We start from the raw sequence: 19,488 nt of genomic DNA, 5'->3' as shown, positions 1-19,488 counted from the left end.
TGTGACCAATATACCTTATTCTGGGTTGACCCAAACCCTCAGACTAACCACAAATTCTTCTTGCCATAATAGGCAAATGTTATTGATACACAGAGTAAAGAGAGTAATGCAGGCAAGGCAAAAAAAATACCCCCCTATTCTATTTATCTATCAGTTCCAGGGTCCACAGAGGAAAGATACTCCTGGCCAGTATGTGAGCTTCACCCTGTGGTTCTTTCTTGAATGTTAGCAGTCTTGGAGGTCGAGGGCCAATGGGGTGGGTCAGATGGGCTGGTGGTGCACCCTCTGTCCATGGTGGCCTTCAATTCACCGCAGGGGACCTTTTGCTGCTTTGAAATCCCTCTTTTGTATTCTTACTCCTTTGATGACTCTTCATTTCTGGGTACCATAGATTTTTTTCCCTGTAGTCATCATCATACTGTCCATTTTCTGTTCTGTCAGGATAGTCCTTTGTTTCCACAAACCCATCACATGCACACATCTTAATTTGGTCTTTTACTGGTGTCTTAATTTGGGCATGCCTGACTTCCTAATTTGGTCTGTCCACCAAAACTGGAAATCCCAGGGTTTTGCAGCTAGGCACTGTGATCTGGCACCAATGCAACAGGTTCCCTTATCATCTTTGTTATGGGTTTTCAGGGAACACCATGCAAATTTCACAGCCTGTTTGTCCATTGGCCTCAGGCAGGGGTGTCCACTTTGAGGCTATGAAACTTTGTCACAACCAGGCTTTTAGAAACCAGTTAACCTTTGCTGTTCCCCTGGATCATTGTTCTAGTACAATGCCTACTTTACCTACAAGCCAGTTCCTAAAAGCAAACCTCTAAATATCATTTTCTAGCCTTCAACTACCAGTGCCAGAAATGATTTGGGTGGGCAGGCCCTTTCAATAACAGTTTTGCATGATCAGTCATGATGAAAACTCCACTTTAAACTAATTCCTTCTTATCCTATTTAGTAACTAACTGGAGCAAACCTCTCTAGAAAACTCTGCAGATTGACCATTGGAACAGTAGGGTATTTGGGATCCAGGTCACAGGGCCTGCACTGCATCAATTTCAAGCAATACTCTTGGACGTTTGGATTTAAAAACTCCGCCTACCAATGTACCCGCCTCAAAAGCCCCAGGTGCCCTTCCACCACTTACCTTTATAATCTTTGAGCGAAGAGGGTAAGCAGCCTTCCCCCATTGTCCCCTATTCTCTGTCCCCTAGCAGCACCCAATACTCCCTAGCACATCATAGCTAAGGCATTCCTTGGAAACAGAAGCTACCACACTAAGGATTCTGATTCTTCTCTGCAATTGAGCTCACAGATAAAACAGTACTTGCAGCAGGATCAGAAGGGTTTTCCTGGTCCTTCTGCCCTATGAAAGTGGGCGTGCAATTCCTTTCCCCTCAAGAGCCTTTAAATTGTGGGGACATGAATCCTCACCTGGGAACTCACCTCATACCCAACACCTAGTTTGAAAGAACTCCTTGTAATCTGAGAAGGAAACTACCAGACTTCAGAAAGGAGCAGGCAGGTGGTGTGTAAGAGAGCTAGAAAAAATAAGCCACTTCTATAGATAACTTTCAAGGGGAGGTATATTGGGAGAAAAAGAAGGCATCTGGGCTGCATGACCAGTAGATGAAAGGCTGATACCTGAGGCATCAACAAGACCCACCTCAAGTTTAGATTGACCATTGATTTCCAGACAAAACCATCACAACATGGCATCACAGGTGATTAAATCTTCCAGTAAGGTGGCCTCTCCCATTAAGGGGTTTGGAAATAGAACGTCATTTATAATAAATAGAATTATAGCCCTATCGTAGTTGATTTATTTTGAGTAGTACCTCTTACACTTTGAACTTCAAGACTTGCTGGCATAAGCAAAAACAGGTTGAACGTTCCTTTCAGAGAGCCCAGTTCTCCTGCTCAGGGGATGTCAAATCCTTCATACCTTGATGTCATATCCTGGAGGCTGAGGGAAGAACTGGGCCAAGATATGCTAGTTATTCTATGTGATGTCTCCTTTAATTTTGCTATACTTTTGAGATGGATACCACAGTTATAATATGAATGATATAGCCACTTTGATTAACAGTTGGCTCTAGCTGCTGAGCTAATGGAATCTGCTCTCTAAGGTGGCCAGTAGGGGTGTGCAAAACAGGCCCTATTTGATTCGGATTTGGATTTGGCCTGAATTGGGGACAGTGATTCAATCTGTTGATTTGATTCGGCCAAATCCGAATCTGGTGATTCGATGCTGATTCGGTGAATCAGTGATCAGGACACAGGAACAGCTTTAAAAGTTTTTTCTATGTACCTTGAAGTAACAGTGTGGCTCAGGATTGCTGCCATGCTGGGGTGGATGGAGTGTCCCACAGCAGCACAGGGGGGCTCTCTAGCGTGCTTGGCAGCACACCCAGAAGTGGACCGGAAGTACTTCTGGTCCACTTCTGAGTCTGCGGGGGAGCGTATGGGGGGGGCCCTGAGCACCCCTGGCCCAGCAATCAGCCACAGAGGGACCCCATGTGCCCCCCCAGACCCAGGAGGCACCAGTTGTCAAGCCAGAGGTGGGGAGATAAGGGGGGGCCCCCATCATGCTCCCTGGTGGACCCAAAAGTGCTTCTGGTCCACTTCCAGGTCTGCTGCTGAGCACACTGGGGAGCCCCCGTGCTTCTGTGGGACAGTGCATCTGCCCTAGCACCACAGCGCTCAGAGCCCCTGCTACCTAGAGGTATGTAGAAAAAACATTTGAAGCTGTATCTACATCCAAACTGAATCTGTCTGAATCTCTCCAAATCAATTTGAAGGGTTCCAAATTGATTTGGAGAGATTAAAGGGATCATAGTTTCATAGTTAGTAGGGTCAGAAGGGACCTGAGCAGATCATCAAGTCCGACCCCCTGCCATGGCAGGAAAGAGTACTGGGGTCAAATGACCCCAGCAAGGTGTTCATCTAGCCTCCTCTTAAAGACCCCCAGGGTAGGAGTCAGCACCACTTCGCTTGGAAGTTGGTTCCAGATCCTAGCCGCCCTGACAGTGAAGTAGCGCCTCCTGATGTCTAGTCTGAATCTACCCTCTGCCAGCTTGTGACCGTTATTTCTAGTCACTCCTGGCAGTGCTCAGGGGAACAGGGACTCCCCCAGTACCTGCTGATCCCCCCTGACTAGTTTGTAACAGGCCACTACATCCCCCCTCAACCTTCTCTTGCGAAGGCTGAACAGGTTCAGGTCCCATAGCCTCCCCTCATAGGGCCTGCCCTGCTGCCCCCTGATCATGCGAGTGGCCCTCCTCTGGACCCTCTCCATGTTGTCCACATCCCTCTTGAAGTGCGGCGCCCAGAACTGGACGCAGTACTCCAGCTGCGGCCTGACCAGTGTTGCATAGAGGGGGAGGATCACCTCCTTGGACTTGCTCGAGATGCATCTGTGGATGCATGACAAGGTACGGTTGGCCTTCCTGACTGCGTCCCCGCGCTGCCGGCCCATGTTCATCTTGGCATCAATGATGACTCCAAGATCCTTTTCTGCCTCTGCACTGACGAGAAGGGAGTTCCCCAGCCTGTAGGTATGGTGCTGGTTCTTCCTCCCCAGGTGCATCACCTTGCACTTGTCAGTGTTGAAACCCACCCTGTTCTCATTCACCCACGCCTGTAACCTGCGCTTTGATTTGATTTGGATTCGGAGATTTGGCCACCGAATCAGTCCAGATCTCTGCCGAATCAAAACAGGGACCAAAGCTTCACACCACCATAGTGGCTAGATAAGGAAAGGCTATGTTTTGGAGGTTTGTAGGCTGTGTGCAAGTGCTGATGAAGATGGCTCTTTGTGAAATGATTCATCACTGGTATTTTACTACAGGCAATGATCAGCAATTATCATACCAGCTAGCAGTGCAGTGGTTTTAGCACAAAACTTAAATGCAAGTGGGACAAATGCTTTATTGATGTAAACTGGTATCACTCCATTGAATAAAGGCAGACTAAAAAAAGCCAAACATGCAGTCCCCTCTAGACCAGATCTTGAGCACAGCTGTGGATGAACAGGTTTGGAAAAGTAATTGCTTGGTAGACAGCTATATGTATACTTACACACAGGCAATGGTCCTAATCCTCAGCTGCAACTGAAGAACACTCAGTGCAGTTGAATAACAGGAGAGCAACGCAAAGGTGATATTATTGCATCACTAATCCTATAGGCATTCTCTGCTGAGCTAGACTTCTGGCACAGAGTAGAGCAGCCTGACAGCCTCTCTTGATTGCACCCATTAGGCATTGTCCCAAAGGACCGGGGGTTAGTAGGGCAACCTGAACTCATTCCTCTCCCCTAGCTAGGCCTCCTACAAAACCACAGAGAGGGGATGGCTTAGGAGTTGCTACCTCAGCTTGGTATCTGTTACAGAGTTCCCTTTGTGATGCAGGCCCTCTAGGAGTTGCTAAGACAGGTTTTAGGACAACTTTTTGCTTCTGAAATGGCACAATATTGACTCAAGATAGGAGAAAAAAAATGGCTCCAAATAGATGATGTGATCAAGTTTGCATCACTGTACAGGGCATGTCTACATGTGCCCCTGACTGCATAGTTGGTACTGTGCAGTCCCAGCAGCACATGAACCGTTTTCCACTCTACGGCACAGCTGCAACGAGCTACTGCACAGTAGCAGCAGCATCACAGTTAGTGCCCGCCAATGTTATGTCGCCATAGCTTGTCATTATGGTGACATAGCATCTCATGTAGACATGCCCTGTGAGGACTTTTAATTGTTATTTTGTTATTCCTAATTTGTGTGAATTGAAATCCATAATGTTTATGTTTGGATGTCTTAGAAAAAAAGAAAAGGGACCTGACCAGGACTATGGAATGTGCTTTTCCGGTAGTCTCAGAAAGGTTTTGGGTGGATATTGCTGCCTTTTTATAGGATACTTCTAAACCTATCTTACAAAAAACTATCCCAAGAGTATAAGAGCAGCTACACCTGGTCCCAGCCTCACATTATATCAGAATGAGAAATAAGGTTTCAGTGATCTACATGTTTAAGTTTGAGATTTTTTACTGTTGCCTGTCAGTGTAGTATTGGAATCACTCCTTATAAAATTAATGCAATAATCAAGTCTGTCATAGACTTAATGGAGCCTCTGGCAAGTCTCCCTTACCCAGATCAGAACCTGGTCAGACTCCAGGTTCATCTGAGGTTCTTCAGAAGACTGTTCCATATAGGAATCCCCTCGACTGCAAATGTTTTATTGTCCTTCCCCTGCCAAAGGTCTTGCCCTAGGCTTTATGATCTGCATTGTACCTCAGGAGTGCAGCTGACTCTGATAGCCCATTCACTCTTCAGTTTAGCTAGGGCTTGGTCTGCTTATTGCTTTGAAGATTAGAGGCACAGGCTTAATCTGGCATCATAAACTGATTGCGAATGAGTGCAAGGACTTCAGCACAGGCCAAAAGTGCTCCCTGTAGCCTCTATCAGGGAGTAGAAAAGCTAAAAATGCTCAGAGATATTCATTGAGTATGCTTAGCAGTGATTTTTTTATGCATAGATGCTTTATTTTCATGTTTTTCCTTCAAGCTTAGCAATTCCCCAGGGAACATAAGCCACATACTGAAGTTTGAAGGGGAATTTTATTATTAGCACTGGCAAATGGACAAGAATCACGCCTGCTTACTGCCAAAATCATGCATGGAATATGTGAGTGTGTCCTTCACTAGGCACGATCTTTGCAAGCAGCCTTGAATAACTGATCCTTCTTTGGTCTGCCTTTCCCCTATTAACATTTCTTATACATCAGTGGGGGGGTTTTATTTAGACAGAAGTATTGCGTTTTTAAGAGTCATAAATCTCTCCCCCCCTCCACTTGGATCTTTATCATGTGTTTAAAAAAAAGAAATTGGGGTGCTGCTACCTATTAATATTTGCATTACTATAATTTCTAGAAGCCCTGGTCATGGACACGAGACTCCATTGTATTAAGTGCTATACAGACACTGAACACTCCTTGTCCTGAAGAGTTTAGAAATATAAGTAATCTCAGCTTCCTTACTGATGACAATTCACCTGACAGTCCTGGACATTTTTAGCTTAGAGTTCATGCATATTCTTTGAATTCACAGACCTCATTGCCATGGTCTCCACTCTGAGTAGGGAATATGATCTGACAGCAGAAACACCAGAGAACGATCATAGTTTTTCATTGTAAAGCTAGACCTATTGTTAATACATTAATACCCAGATTCCCAAGATGTAGGGCACAGCCCTTTGTACAGGGGAAGTAATGGGGGCGGAATTGGTATCCATGGGGAGTCACTAGTAGGGGAAGTGGCTGAAGTAGTGGGGGTGTGAGAGTGGCTGACTTTACTACTGTGGGGCATAAACCCAAAGTATTTGGGTAATACTACATTAATAGATTAAATGCCTTTATAAGATACTTTATAAATGCTACTCTAACTTGCTCATTCATTTGCTGCCTATAAATATAATAATTCCCTGGGTCTTGTGCAGCATTCACATACACTGGTAGAAATGTAGTAGGTATATTTCCAACTCTGCATTGTTTGGTGGGTCTACATTGTAAGCTGGTCCTCTCCCTTTTTATTTTTTCAAGATTAATTCTGTTTCTCACCATTCCTCCTGGTTATTAATTGGAATACATACCAGCTAAATTGTCCCCTCCTGTTCCTTAATATGTGCATGTGCAAGGATCAGGGATAGCAATGAGTGCTACAACAAACATCTCTGTGGACAGAGCTTGTATCCAGGGTCATTCTTTTTTAAATCAAAAAGGAAAAGAGCCAAGATTCAATCCTTCCCTTTTCTTCCTCCCATTTTCTTGGGATTTTGGATACTGGAGACACATTTTCCAGAGGCCAGAGGGCAGTTTGCTTCTGATAACAGAACATCTGTATTGTGAGGGCTTGTAAGTTAATGACATTTTTGATAAGTTTATCTCTAAGGTCTTCTAAGTCTTTTATTGGTTTTCCCCAAATTGTCTGAAAACTTTTCATTACAGTCCCAGGAGTTGATGTTTAATTATTGTGCTTTAAAATTGAGGGCATGCCTTTTATCTATTGTTCTAGCAAAACCTGTATCCTATATCAGGTAGCAGCAAAGGCGACATAGCAAGGTAATGATGGGATCACATTGTGTAGGAGGGAGCAGGGACCCTGATTGAGATGGGGAGGTAAGCAAGTATGCCTGATTGATGTGTAAAGGTTTCCAAGTGTGAGTAATAACACATAGCTGGAACAAGCTAGAAAATGCACTGTCTGAGAAACCTATAATAAGCTCAGCTCTCTATGCTGAACACATGGTAAGTTTCTTATAGAGTTGGCTGGACAGTATATGGTTTCCAACCTACCTTCCAACTGGAAGCCATCATTTGATTAGGTCTGTTGGTACTTCTTAAGGAATCGCTGTTGGTAAAAGTAATTAAGACCAGAGTTTGGCTCACACTAAAAGGCACAAAAAGCAGACATTTCGCCAGAGCTCAGTTGCTGAGATTTGATTTAATCAAGAAAGGAAATTGCTTGTACATGACAGCAAAATTCACTTTGGCCTGAAATGATTCGCAATGCATTGGTCAGCCAGTCACCAAACTGGGAAAGTACTGTGTGACTTAGATGCCCACTTGCAAACCACATTCTGACTCTCGAGCAATGGAATAAATATAATCAGTCCAGGGGGTTGCAAGAACTCTATAGCCAACAATTTCAGAGAATCAAAGCATGCATAAAAAGCCATGCTCCCTTTCCATTCAATTTCTAGCTGAAGAAACAGCTAAAATCATCATGGGCTAGAGAGTCAGATGTCAGATACACCCCTTAATAGGAGCATGACGTAACTTCCAGCATATCAAAAGTAGCACCAGGGAGGCTCCGTGAGCTTCCTCTGAGATCATGCTCCCCTCCCCCCCCCAATTTCCCTTTGCCACTTCTGGCAGTCAGTATTTGCAATCTGTGGGAGACTATTGTCCAGGACTGCTCCAAGAGGAGAAGGAGTCTGCTGCAAGGATATCAGTGCTTATGGCGACAACAGGAGATGGAAAAGCAGAAGCAGCAGAAACAGTGTGTTGTGGACTGAATCCAGAACTCAGAGCTACCCACCCTGCACAGAAACACATGCCCAAGTTGCAGTACAATCTGTCGATCCTGAATCGGCCTCCTCAGCAATCTTCAGACCCACAGATAAAGCAATTGTGGAAGACGATCATCCTCAACTGCAAGGGATTGCCAATTTCTGCTTATACAAGCAGAAATTGCAACACTCCCAGGCAGGCTAGTCAACGTGGGGGTAGGAGCCCAGGCTTCATCTGCTACCTGCTCGCCTGTTCCAGGAAAGAAATAAAATGGCATACAGCTCTACTCACTTCTGTCTCCATGTGCTCAGCCACTGTGCAGTGGTATAATAGGAGTTCTTACTCCCTTGAACAGGTGCATTATCTAAGTCGCAACCTGCCCCAGTGAGTTGTTTGCAAAAAGTCCTTAAGCCAGCCTTAATTTCTCTTGATTTGTGTGACAGGCTACACTGCTGGGTGGTTGCAAGCTAGTCACCTTACCCCTTGGAACTTCAGGTTCATTCCCCCTTTCCCCCATCTCTGCCCCATATCCTGTGAAATGATTTTGACCTCCTTCAGAGAGTATTTAGAGACCTACTGAGAAACAACTCCATATAGGTAGCTAATTATAAACTTGTACAGTTTTGCTGATGGTGAAAGAAGCTGACATGGGCAGTGAGTGAGGCTTTTTTTTTCCTCTCTTAGTTCCCTACTGTCTCCCCATGTGCAGAATCACCCACACATGTGCACGCACGCACGCGCGCGCGCACACACACACACACACAGTTTTCTAGCTTGTGTTTTGTGGACAGCTCTTGAATAAGCAGAACCTTACAAATTCTAGTAAGAAACTTCAGCAACTATTTCTCAAGTTTCTGTGAGAACAGCAGTTGTTTCGCCACAGGCAAACAGGCTGTCAATTACCATTAAACTTTTTGATGGTAATTGATTTGATCACTTTATTCTTCAAACATTTCTTCGTCCCCCACTTCCCACTGCATTTTGCTATAGTGCCTTTCACCCAGGCTGGGGCAAAACATGGTCAACACTTAATGGTCTCTCATTAGGGGGAAAGAATGCTCATTATTCTTCTTGCCTAAAGATGTTTCTGACCTGGTATTTTTAGCCTGCTTGCTCTTACTGCCTTGGGTCCCCACATACCAGTTTCTCAGCCACACTATCAGGTGATTAAGCATTATATTCAGTGCCAGGGTACAGGCAACTTTTGACAGCGTTCAGGACTGAGGGAAAGGAAATCAAATCTTTAAAAGTCCCTGTGTCCTGCTGCTCCATTTCTGAAATGCCTCAACAGATAGCAGCAGGATGCTAAAAGCTACGCTTCACTAACAGAAGTCTCAACCCAGAGCAATTTGTATGTATCCAATTAGAATCAGTCTCACTGACTCTGCCCATCCCTTTTAATAAGGGGTTAGAAACCACTTTAATAAAGATTAGCCACGCTGCCATACTCCCACCTAAACATTGCAGCACAAGGACTTTTAAATCAGTAAGCAGCCTCTTTAACTAGGAGGGGGACCCCTGCAAATAGACACATTTCTGTACATAGACAAACAAATTTGGTTTTACTGCCATCAGTGAAGCACAACATAATAATCTACTTTTTTTAAAGAGGAATAATCACCTTCACCCTGATGCTCGACCAGCACTAACAATTTCACTGAACCATTTAAGCATCAGGGGAAGTGAGCTAAAGGAGCTGGCAGGGAGACCAATGCATCTAGAGTCAACATGAATTAAAAACAGAAAGAAAGAGTAAGTCTTTTAAAGGGACTGTAAATAAGTAGGTGCACCTACTTTTTGAGGTGATCATTTACTATATATCTATCTATATGTATATATGTAGGTAGATGTAGATGTAGGTATATGTATATGTATACATGTATAACTATATATCTAGATGTGTATCTAGAGAGAGAGAGGGAGAGCGAGAGAACTATATATATAATAAATGAGTTCACCTACGTATTCAAGGTGAGCAGCCAACAGTGGCAAAAGAACAGGTTAGGGACTATTTAGAATACCTGGACATGCCCAAGTCCATGGGGCTGGATGGGCTGCACCTGAGGGTGCTGAGGGAGTTAGCTGATTGACTGCCACTGGAGCCACTGCATATGTTCTTTGAAAATTCATGCTGATTGGAAGATGTCCCAGACAATTGGGAAAGAGCAAATATAGTGCCCATCTTTAAGAAAGGGGAGGAGGAAGATCCAGGGGACTACAGTCCCACTTCAGTCCCTGGAAAAATCATGGAGCAGGTCCTCAAGGAATCCATTTGTAAGCACCTGGAGGAGGAGAAGGTGATTAGGAACAGTCAGCATGGATTCACCTGGGACAAGTCCTGCCTGACCAACCTGACTACCTTCTATGATGAGATGACCAGCTCTGTGGATGCAGAAAGAAGAGTAGATATGATATACCTTGACTTTAGCAAGGCTTTTGATACAGTCTCCCACAACATTCTCACAAGCAAGCTAAGGAAGTATGGGTTGGATGAATGGACTGTAAGGTGGACAGAAAACTGGCTGAATCATCAGGCTCAGAGGGTAGTAGTCAATGGCTCAATGTCTAGTTGGCAGCTGGTATCAAGTGGAGTGCCCCAGGGGTTGGTCCTGGGGCCAGTTTTGTTTAATATCTTCATCAGTGCCTTGGAAGATGGAATAAAGTGCACCCTCAGCAAGTCTGCAGATGACACCAAGTTGTGGGGAGTAGTAAGATGCTGGAGGGTAGGGCTAGGGTTCAGAGAGACCTCAATAAATTGGAGGACTGGACCAAAAGAGATCTCATGAAGTTCAACAAAGACAAGTGTAAAGTCCTGCACTTAAGACAGAACAATCCAATGCATCACTAAAGGCTTGGTCCACCAGGTCATTTACTGCAGAGCTGCAGTAAAAGACCTGGGCCTTACAGTGGATAGTAAGCTGAATATGAGCCAACAATGTGTCATCACTGCAAAGAAGGCTAATGGCATTTTGAGCTGCATCGGTTGGAGCATTGCTGGAAGATCAAGGGAAGTAATTATTCTCCTCTACTGAGCACTGGTGAAGCCACATCTGGAGTACTGTGTCCAGTTTTGAGCCCTTTTCTACAGAATGGATGTGGACAAATTGGAGAGAGTCCAGCAGAAGGTAATAAGAATGGTTGGAAGACATGACTTCTGAGAAGAGACTGAGAGAACTGGGCTTATTTAGTCTGGAGAAGAGAAGACTTAGAGGGGATTTAATAGCAACCTTCAACTACCTGAAGGGTGGTTTCAAGGAGGATAGATCTGGACTGGTCTTAGTGGTGGCAGATGACAGAACAAGGAACAATGGTCTCAAGTTGCAGCAAGGGAAGTTTAGGTTAGATATTAGAAACTAGGAGGGTAGTAAAACACTGGAACAGGTTACCCAAAGAGGCTGTGGAATCTCTACCCTTAGAGGTTTTTAAGACCCACATAGACAAAACCTTGTCTGGGATGATCTAGGTGGGGCTGGTCCTGCTTTGAACAGGAGGTTGGACTAGATGAGCTCCTAAGGCCCTTTCCAACCCTAATTTTCTCTGTTTCTATGATTCTGTGACTTCAAGAATAAAAAGATGTTTATGCTTACTGTGAAATATTTCTTGCAAGACACAAATGATATACCTGAATTAGTTGCACATCAAAAAGTTATTGCTAAAATTAAAAATACTTATAATAAATATGTACACCTAAGCCCACACTTCCTTTTTTAACTATTTGCAAAGACACTTTGACAAAACAAGCAGAGTATTTGGATTTAGCTATCATGTACACTAAAAATATAGCTCTACAGTAATCAGAGGTGCTATTGCAGAAAAGGTCAAAGCTACCTTTCATCGGGTAACCTTAATCAAGATCAGGGGAGATGTAATGGGAAGGACATCAAAATGCTCCTCAGTCATTTTGCCTATTGCCCCGCCAATGAGTCAACATACTTATTGAGACTAAATGAGTTAAATGCAATCATGAACCTCATCCACATGAGTAGGAACGTGCCATTTGTGGAGCCTCAAAACCTTTTGAGGCATCATAAAACACATAAAGCCTTTTGAGGCGCTGCAAAATGCACACACCATACATCGTGCATATTTGTAGCACAGCAGCAAAATTAGATACCGGGAAATCCCAGTATCTAAAAAAAGCACAGAGAAAAATAGCGGTGCAGCCCACGTGGCAACAGCATGCATTGCTTGCAACCAGATTTTGGCCAGCCAGAGCCACACTCTGGCTGCCAGCCAGGCTCTGCATGCCTGGATCCCCACCACTGCAGCCCTGGGAGGTCCTCAGCCCCCCAGGTAGGCTGCTGGGGCTAGCCCAGGTGCTGGTCCCAGCCTCCCCTACCCCACTCAAGGCAATTTACTGTGTGCTAGAGTGTGCAGGCAGACAAGTGCCTGGGGACAAGTAGCAGTGGCACAAATATGTGCCGCTGCTATTTGTTCCCAGGGAAATGCACAGTGCGCTTGTGTGGATGTAGCCATGAAGTGTGAATGCAGTGTTGAAAGCATACCTGAACCAGCTTTCTTGGAACCTTTGGAGAAGAGCTAGGGCCAGGTCTTCATGGAAGGCTCAAGCTGAGCTTGTACAACCCATGTTGAAGCTCATGCTTTGCAGTTACAGTGCTATCCACAGAGGCTGTGGAATCTCTATCCTTAGATGTTTTTAACAGCAGGTTAAACAAACACTTGACTGGGATGGTTTAGATATCCTGCCTTGAGTGGGGAGGTGGACTACATGACCTCTTAAGGTCCCTTCCAACTCTACTATTCTGCAATGTTATTTATAGTAAAGCTGTCTCAGGTACAACTTTATGTGCTTCAGTTACCTTATGGCAGTACAAATGACCCATTTTCACTAAGCCTGAATGACATAATGGGACTCTGGTGCAAATTAAATTTGATCCCTTTGAACTGGGAGCAGGACTAGCTCTAAATGTACTAGCATTGTTTTGCTGGCCTTTCTCCACAGTAGGTCTTAAAGGCCAGGGATCAGAGATGGAAGTGGAATCTGGACTTATGTTTCCACAAAGTTTAGGTGTTTTGGCTTTGGGGTCCTGCTTTTGTCCTAAGCCTATTTATAATTAGGTCTAGACTACAACGGTGGTTATTAATTTTAATGGAACTTTACTGATTTACATAAATTGAGAATCTGGCCCTTTTAATATCCATAGTTAATGCAAAGGCAGCTGTATCTCTACAAAATCCTCACAGACTGACGTATTTCACTGCTTGATACTTGCAGGCTTGGTTTCAGTAGTCAGTTAACCTGTACCCAGATACTTTTCACAGAGCATAAAACACACTTGAATATCTCCAGCTTTTACATAGAGAGCAAGCTTGGAAAACTCATACGTATTCTTATTTCCCCAGAGACTCTGGAACCAAATTTGTAAAGCCAATGTTACAGTTCCAAAATTTTCTAGTCTTATATCTTCCTCCCACGTTCTTTATTAGACTGTAATTTTGAATGCTGTTGTTTGCTATGGGATCTCTCAGCTGAAGTCCCAAGGCAAAGAAAAATCTCAAAGCTAGAGTCAGAAAAATCTCAAAGCTAGAGTCAGAAAAAGTTTCATCATGCAGGGGAGAATTTTAATGTGCAGTTCCATATTTTTTTTTAACTAGATTTTTTTAAGAATAAGGAGAACAACTGATTAGATGTAATTTTAAAAAAATACTCTTCTAGTCTTCCTACCAGCAACATCTTTGATTAGTTTGCCATCATTTATTTTGCCAGTAATTTCATTTCCAGTTCAAATCAAAGCCAGTTCCTGCGGTCTCTTCTGGCCCATTGTTAGTCTCAGGTTATTTCATTTTGTTTAATTTTGATAAATTTCAAATCTGAGAAACTCCTCTCAGAAATGATACATCCGGGCACTGTAGGTACAGACCCTCATGTAATATGCTTACTCAGAAAGAATTCACCAAGCCTCTTGAGAAGCATACCCAAATAGAAAGTCAGGACTATTAGAATAATGCCAGCAACATTTTTTCCAGCTCATGGCAAATCCAATACTATTTATATCCGAGAACTTTACATAAGATACTAGAAGCTCAAGAGCCTTCTGTTTCTGATGGACATTGCTGATCCTTGGCACTTAACAGTCTGTCTGGGAGACTGGGAATGTTGGCATGGTCCCTGCAAAGTTCTTTCCTCTGTTCAAATGCTGGCATTGTTTCTGACAACATTTAACTCATTGGTCTCTAGACACTTGTGCAATATAAATAATTATTAAATAACAGTGTGAGTACAGCATATAGAATCAAGGTTGTGTGATGAAGCATCATCTATCTGACAGAATATTACCATAATATTACTGATCTTGGTATTCTGCAGTGTCTCACAGAAGGGTTTGATGGCTGACCAAGCTCATGGAGGCTCAGGGTGAAAATTCTCCTACAAAAGATCCATCACCATGAACAAAGTTCAGTCTCTGGCATTCACAAACTGAGTGGAGATTTCAAACTGAGGCAGCTCAGGGTTTCAGTGAGATTTTGACTACTTCTCTCTTCAATATATGTATATATGCACAAAATGTTTCTTATTTCAGAACACTGTCTCAACAGTGTCAACAAGATTCACTGTAAATGACATTTGCTCCTTGGGGCTAAAGTCAAGCATACAGTCTAATGAGTAGTACGTGGATATACCAGTCAAAAGTTCAGTAGTTTGGCTTTAGCTTCGAGACATGAGTTTTATTAGTCCATACTGAAGCTTGATTCTGAGATACAGGGATAATGACAAAGCTCATGGCAGTCAATATGTTCTTCTCATGTTCTTACATAACTGGACTCATTTTGAAAGCATCTCAGCTGTGCCAAGAAAGCTACTATTTCCCAGATCAAATAAATCACCTACTGGTCCCTAACAACTATATCCCAGTAGCCTTGCTGCCAGACTATGTTCTCAGAGCTGGTAATTGATTGGTTTTCTATGTCAGCATGGTAATGATACAGCAGGCAATTCCAATTCAGGCAATTTATGAGTGATTTTGCCGTAGCTTATAGAGCATTTATATTGCCTAAGAACTGGCATGACGCATCTTACAAGTGTTCAGTCCCCAAAAAGGAAAGGTTTATAATAATAAAATATTCAACAAAAGCAGAACAAGTTACTGGTTTTGAGATAGATGACTATCTTTCCCCAGTTAATTGGTTCTTCTTAGACTAGGTTTCCTGACTGTCGCTTGATATACACTGGGTGATTTAACCAAACTATGGAAGACCATAAGTTATTATTCAGATAAGTGATGTTCTCTATCAAAATAAAAACAATGCATCAGGGACATTATCGGGTGCCTCAGGTCACCAAGCAGCAAAATCATCGTGGTTACTAACCGGATTAGAAACATTAGGGTCACATCACATTTCAGTCTTACAAGTTCAGTAGGAAAAAAAACCCAACAAACTTTGCAACATTCACAGGTCATCTCTGTACCATACCACCAGTGGAGGACCATGCAGAGGGGAGTAATAGAAGAGTTTCTACATATATGAACCAGTATTGTAGGACATTGGCAGTGCTCTCATCTCCCCTGCTTTTGTCGAGGACATGCTTTAGGGCATTTCTGGTATACCTGGCTTTGCCCCATGTAGTTATGTGTGTAAGGGTTGGAAGTAGCAATTTTGGGGAATTTTGAGTAAATGGTTATCTGGAAATACTGAGGTCTGGACTCAATGGCAGAAAAGTCCCCTTTCAGTCCTATGTTCTTAGTTCATTGTACCAAAAGATCACCTTTATATTGGGGGGTATGTCCCTTAGCCTTGCTTTGCTGAATGTAAATCTCATCACAACAGAACATCCAGCTGAGCTGGGCACATTTTTTCAGTCAACAGATTTCATGGATTTTGTGTCAGTTTCGTCAAAGTATGTAGGGAAAACAAGTAAAACTGGAAAAAGCTGAAGAGTTTCGTTGTCCAATTTTTTTAATGAAATGTTTTGATTTTTTTTTTCTAAAATGACTTTTCATGTAGGGGTGTCCTTCAATTTAATTTTAAAAATCAAACTTATGTTCAACCATCAGCAAAATGATTTCTTGTAATTAAGTCAATTCATTCAGCCCCCAAATGATTTTTTCCCAGAATTTCTGTTCACAAAATATTTTTTGAGCTGTCAGTGAACTAAAAATTCAGTTACACTTATGCATGACCAAGTAGCCCCACAATTTACATTGAGCCTGACTAGCTATAAAATATATAGAAACAGATTTTTTTGACAAACTGTGCAGTACAATGCAGCCCATCAAGTTATCCAGGTTCTGTAAAACTGCTCACTAAATGGCCTCTTATAAAACATAGATTTGCAGCTTAAACCTTATTAAAGCCCATTCACAAGGTACACTTTCCACTGGAGGGCTGCCAGCGGGTTCCACTCTGATTGAATAAATGTCCTCAGCATATTTGCAAACAGGAAACTGAAATACACATCCAGATGTGCAGATAAATAAATCATTGCACAGTGAGGATGCAGGACTCGTTGTTGTGCTTTGTACATCCTTTTCCATTTAATAAAGTGGTTTAATAACAGATCTTGGTGGATCACTAGGATTGCCTTGGTGAGCAACAAACACTCTGGTGGTGAACCCCAGGTGTAAGGTAACATTTCTGAGGCAACAAACACCATGTTAGTTACTTAGAGATTGTCACTTAACTGTAAATACTAGTGAAAGAAAGGTGCAGTTAGCAGAAACAAGTGATCTACAGTTGTTCGCTTGTCTCTCCATAAACAGACCATGGGAAGACTCTGGGCATAAATTTGACCTCACAGGTGAAAATAAGGAGAGTTGCAATACAGTGAAATTAGTAAAAACTCTAAATCATGTCAAATGGCTATCCACTTGACTTTTAACCTTTAAAGAAAAAAAGATTAAAGCAAGTGTATGGAGGGTTTGAATTACACTCCAACTCTTAGGGAGGTCTGCAACAGTGGCAGCCAAAAGCTGGAAGGCGCTGCCACCATCACTGCTGCCTGAGCTACTTAGAAAGGCACAGGGTGGGTTGGGGGCTTTTGTCTCCTGGGGGGGGCGGGGCTCAGCCTCTCCGAGCCCTCCACCGTATTTCAACCCTGCGTATATGGTTGATCTTGTAAGACGGAAGTTATAGTTGGTAGTTGTTCTTATTTATTATTGTATTGCTCTAACACCTATAGTCCATTGCACCTTTGGGTTGGGAACTCTAAAAGCATGTAATAAAGAAATTATGCTTGTCCAAAATAACTTGCAAGCTACGTTTTAAGACAAGAGGACCACAACTAGAAAACAAACAGACCAGGGATGCACCAGGGAACAGTGTGAAAGTTATAAGACCCTTTTAATGAGCAGCAGTGATTGCAGCAGCCTGAACCTGGTAGTTTTATGTAGTAGACAAACAAGCAGAGGAATGAAGCTGAGGCCAGCAAAGGACTTCGCTTGTGCCCTTAAAGCTAGATTAAAACATTTCATCCAAGGCAAGGAAGCTATTGTACTCTCTCATTTTGCCATTTTTCTGCAACATGAAACAACACAGATTTCCTGGTCAACAGGAAAATCAAATCAAGGGAGAATTCTGAATGCTTTAAAAATAAAAATAAAAGGCGGTAGGAGCATTTGCAGGCTTAACCTCCACTTACAGGAGCTGTATTATTTCCAGAGCCATCATAGCCAATTTCAGTAAGAAGAGCACAGCAGGAAAATTTAGGGATGGAAAATCACGTGGATGAAGGGGAGCAAATGATTGCTTCCAGTGAGGGATACAGACCTGGGGATGAAAGGCTGAACATGTGAATGTTTCTGTCACTTGACATTGAACATCCCTTTACAAATAGCTTATAAAGGCTTAAATTATCAAGAGATGCTCGAAGTATGTCATAGTTATGAGTCGTTTGTATTAAAAGTGGTTATCAGCACATCCCTAGACAGTGGTAGATATGGTTCTAAGCAATTTATTGACTTGCTGAACTCCATAACACTGGATTTATTAAAACATCTAAGAATCATTTCATGGCCCTTTAAAAATTCCTTGTAAATTCATCCTTAATCTAAAGCCTGATACATCTTTGCCTGTTCGGACAGATGAGAAGAAAGGGAAGCGGAGAATCCGGACAACATTCACAGTGGAGCAACTGCGGGAACTGGAAAAGATCTTCCAAGTCACACACTACCCAGACATCCACATGAGGAACCAACTGGCAGCAAAGATCAACCTTCCAGAAATCAGGGTTCAGGTACATGCTGTGTTCCTAATATGGCAGACATATCACTCCAACTCAAGCATACATGCTTTCTTTTCAGAGCGTGTTTGCAAATAGTTTATCATAACACTCACTGGTGGTTTTAAAGAACTTTCCTTCTTCAGATTTCAAAATATTTTACAGAGGAGGTCAGTAGGTGTATCCCAATTTTACAGATAGGGAGAAAGTACTTTTCACCCCAGATGAGACCAAGAAAATGGAAATAACGAAAGGGTTGCTGAATAATTAACAGATGCTCTAAGCATACATGAAAATCTGGTTAATTAGTCACTGGGATAACTCACCAATATTAGTTTGTACTGAAAACATCTGGCTAATTCATCGTCTGTTAAAGTATAATTACTCATTTCCAAATACATACTCATACTAAATCACAATGAAATTTGCTTCTGGTAATTAGTCATGTTAAAAGTCCATACCACTGTCAAGCCAGCTGAAGTTTGCAAGCATTGAACAGACTTCAGCTTTTCTTGGTTCAGCAAAATATGGACAATCAACTATTCCATTCTGCAGAATCATCTTCTGTTTCACTGATGAGGGCACGTAAGAGAGCGAAGCAAAAATCTTCAGTTGATAATTTTGCTCCATTACAGTAATGTTATTCTTACATGGTGAGTAATCTGAACCTCTTTGCAGTGAATAAGTTGTACATTAAGTATTTAACTGTATAATCATACAATTTTCATATGGTAAGCCAGAGTGGGTACAGTTTGCACTAAGAATTTTTGTAGCATGCTTTTTCATTACAAATGGAAAAAATCCTTCTTTACTGTGTCTCAGTATGAAATGGAAAATTCAACTCACAAAAAGTCAATACTAATAATTAGCCATTAATTGATAATTAGTCATCATTGCCAATCCCCTCGACATGATGAATTAACCAAATTTCCTGATTTGGCTTTGTTAGGCATTAATTTGAGGCAGCTCAGGGAGCTCTTAACCCTTTGGATTGTCCACATATTAAGACATGTAAATGTATTTTAAGCACCCTTTAGGCATCTCAAAATTATACCACTCGGGGGCAGGTTTATTTCTAACTTGTGTTACCCAGTTGATATTCCAAGAATATGTGGCCACTCCCCAGAGATAAGATGACCAAACTGCAGTCCTCCAGCATCCCAGGATGCAGTTGCTCCTCCCCTGCCCTCCTGTTCTGCATGGGCAATAGGGCTACGCAAAGCTTCAGGTGGTGATTTGATTCAGATGAG

The 19,488-nt window shown here is 42.6% G+C and overlaps 1 protein-coding gene across 2 annotated transcripts in view; it reads left to right on the top strand.

Moving 5' to 3' along the window:
* The window catches only part of ISX (intestine specific homeobox), a 53,212-nt gene that overhangs the window by 11,282 nt on the left and 22,442 nt on the right, over nt 1–19,488 (top strand). For both annotated transcript variants that reach the window (XM_019515315.1, XM_019515314.1), the window contains exon 3: nt 18,102–18,253. In XM_019515315.1, coding sequence (XP_019370860.1) covers nt 18,102–18,253 — 152 coding nt within the window. The remainder of the gene's footprint in view (nt 1–18,101; nt 18,254–19,488) is intronic.

The sequence above is a fragment of the Gavialis gangeticus genome, unplaced genomic scaffold (genome assembly GCF_001723915.1).
Source record: "Gavialis gangeticus isolate Ggan-Ray unplaced genomic scaffold, GavGan_comp1, whole genome shotgun sequence".
Classification (NCBI taxonomy): Eukaryota; Metazoa; Chordata; order Crocodylia; family Gavialidae; genus Gavialis; species Gavialis gangeticus.
This window is presented reverse-complemented; position numbering and strand designations above follow the sequence as displayed.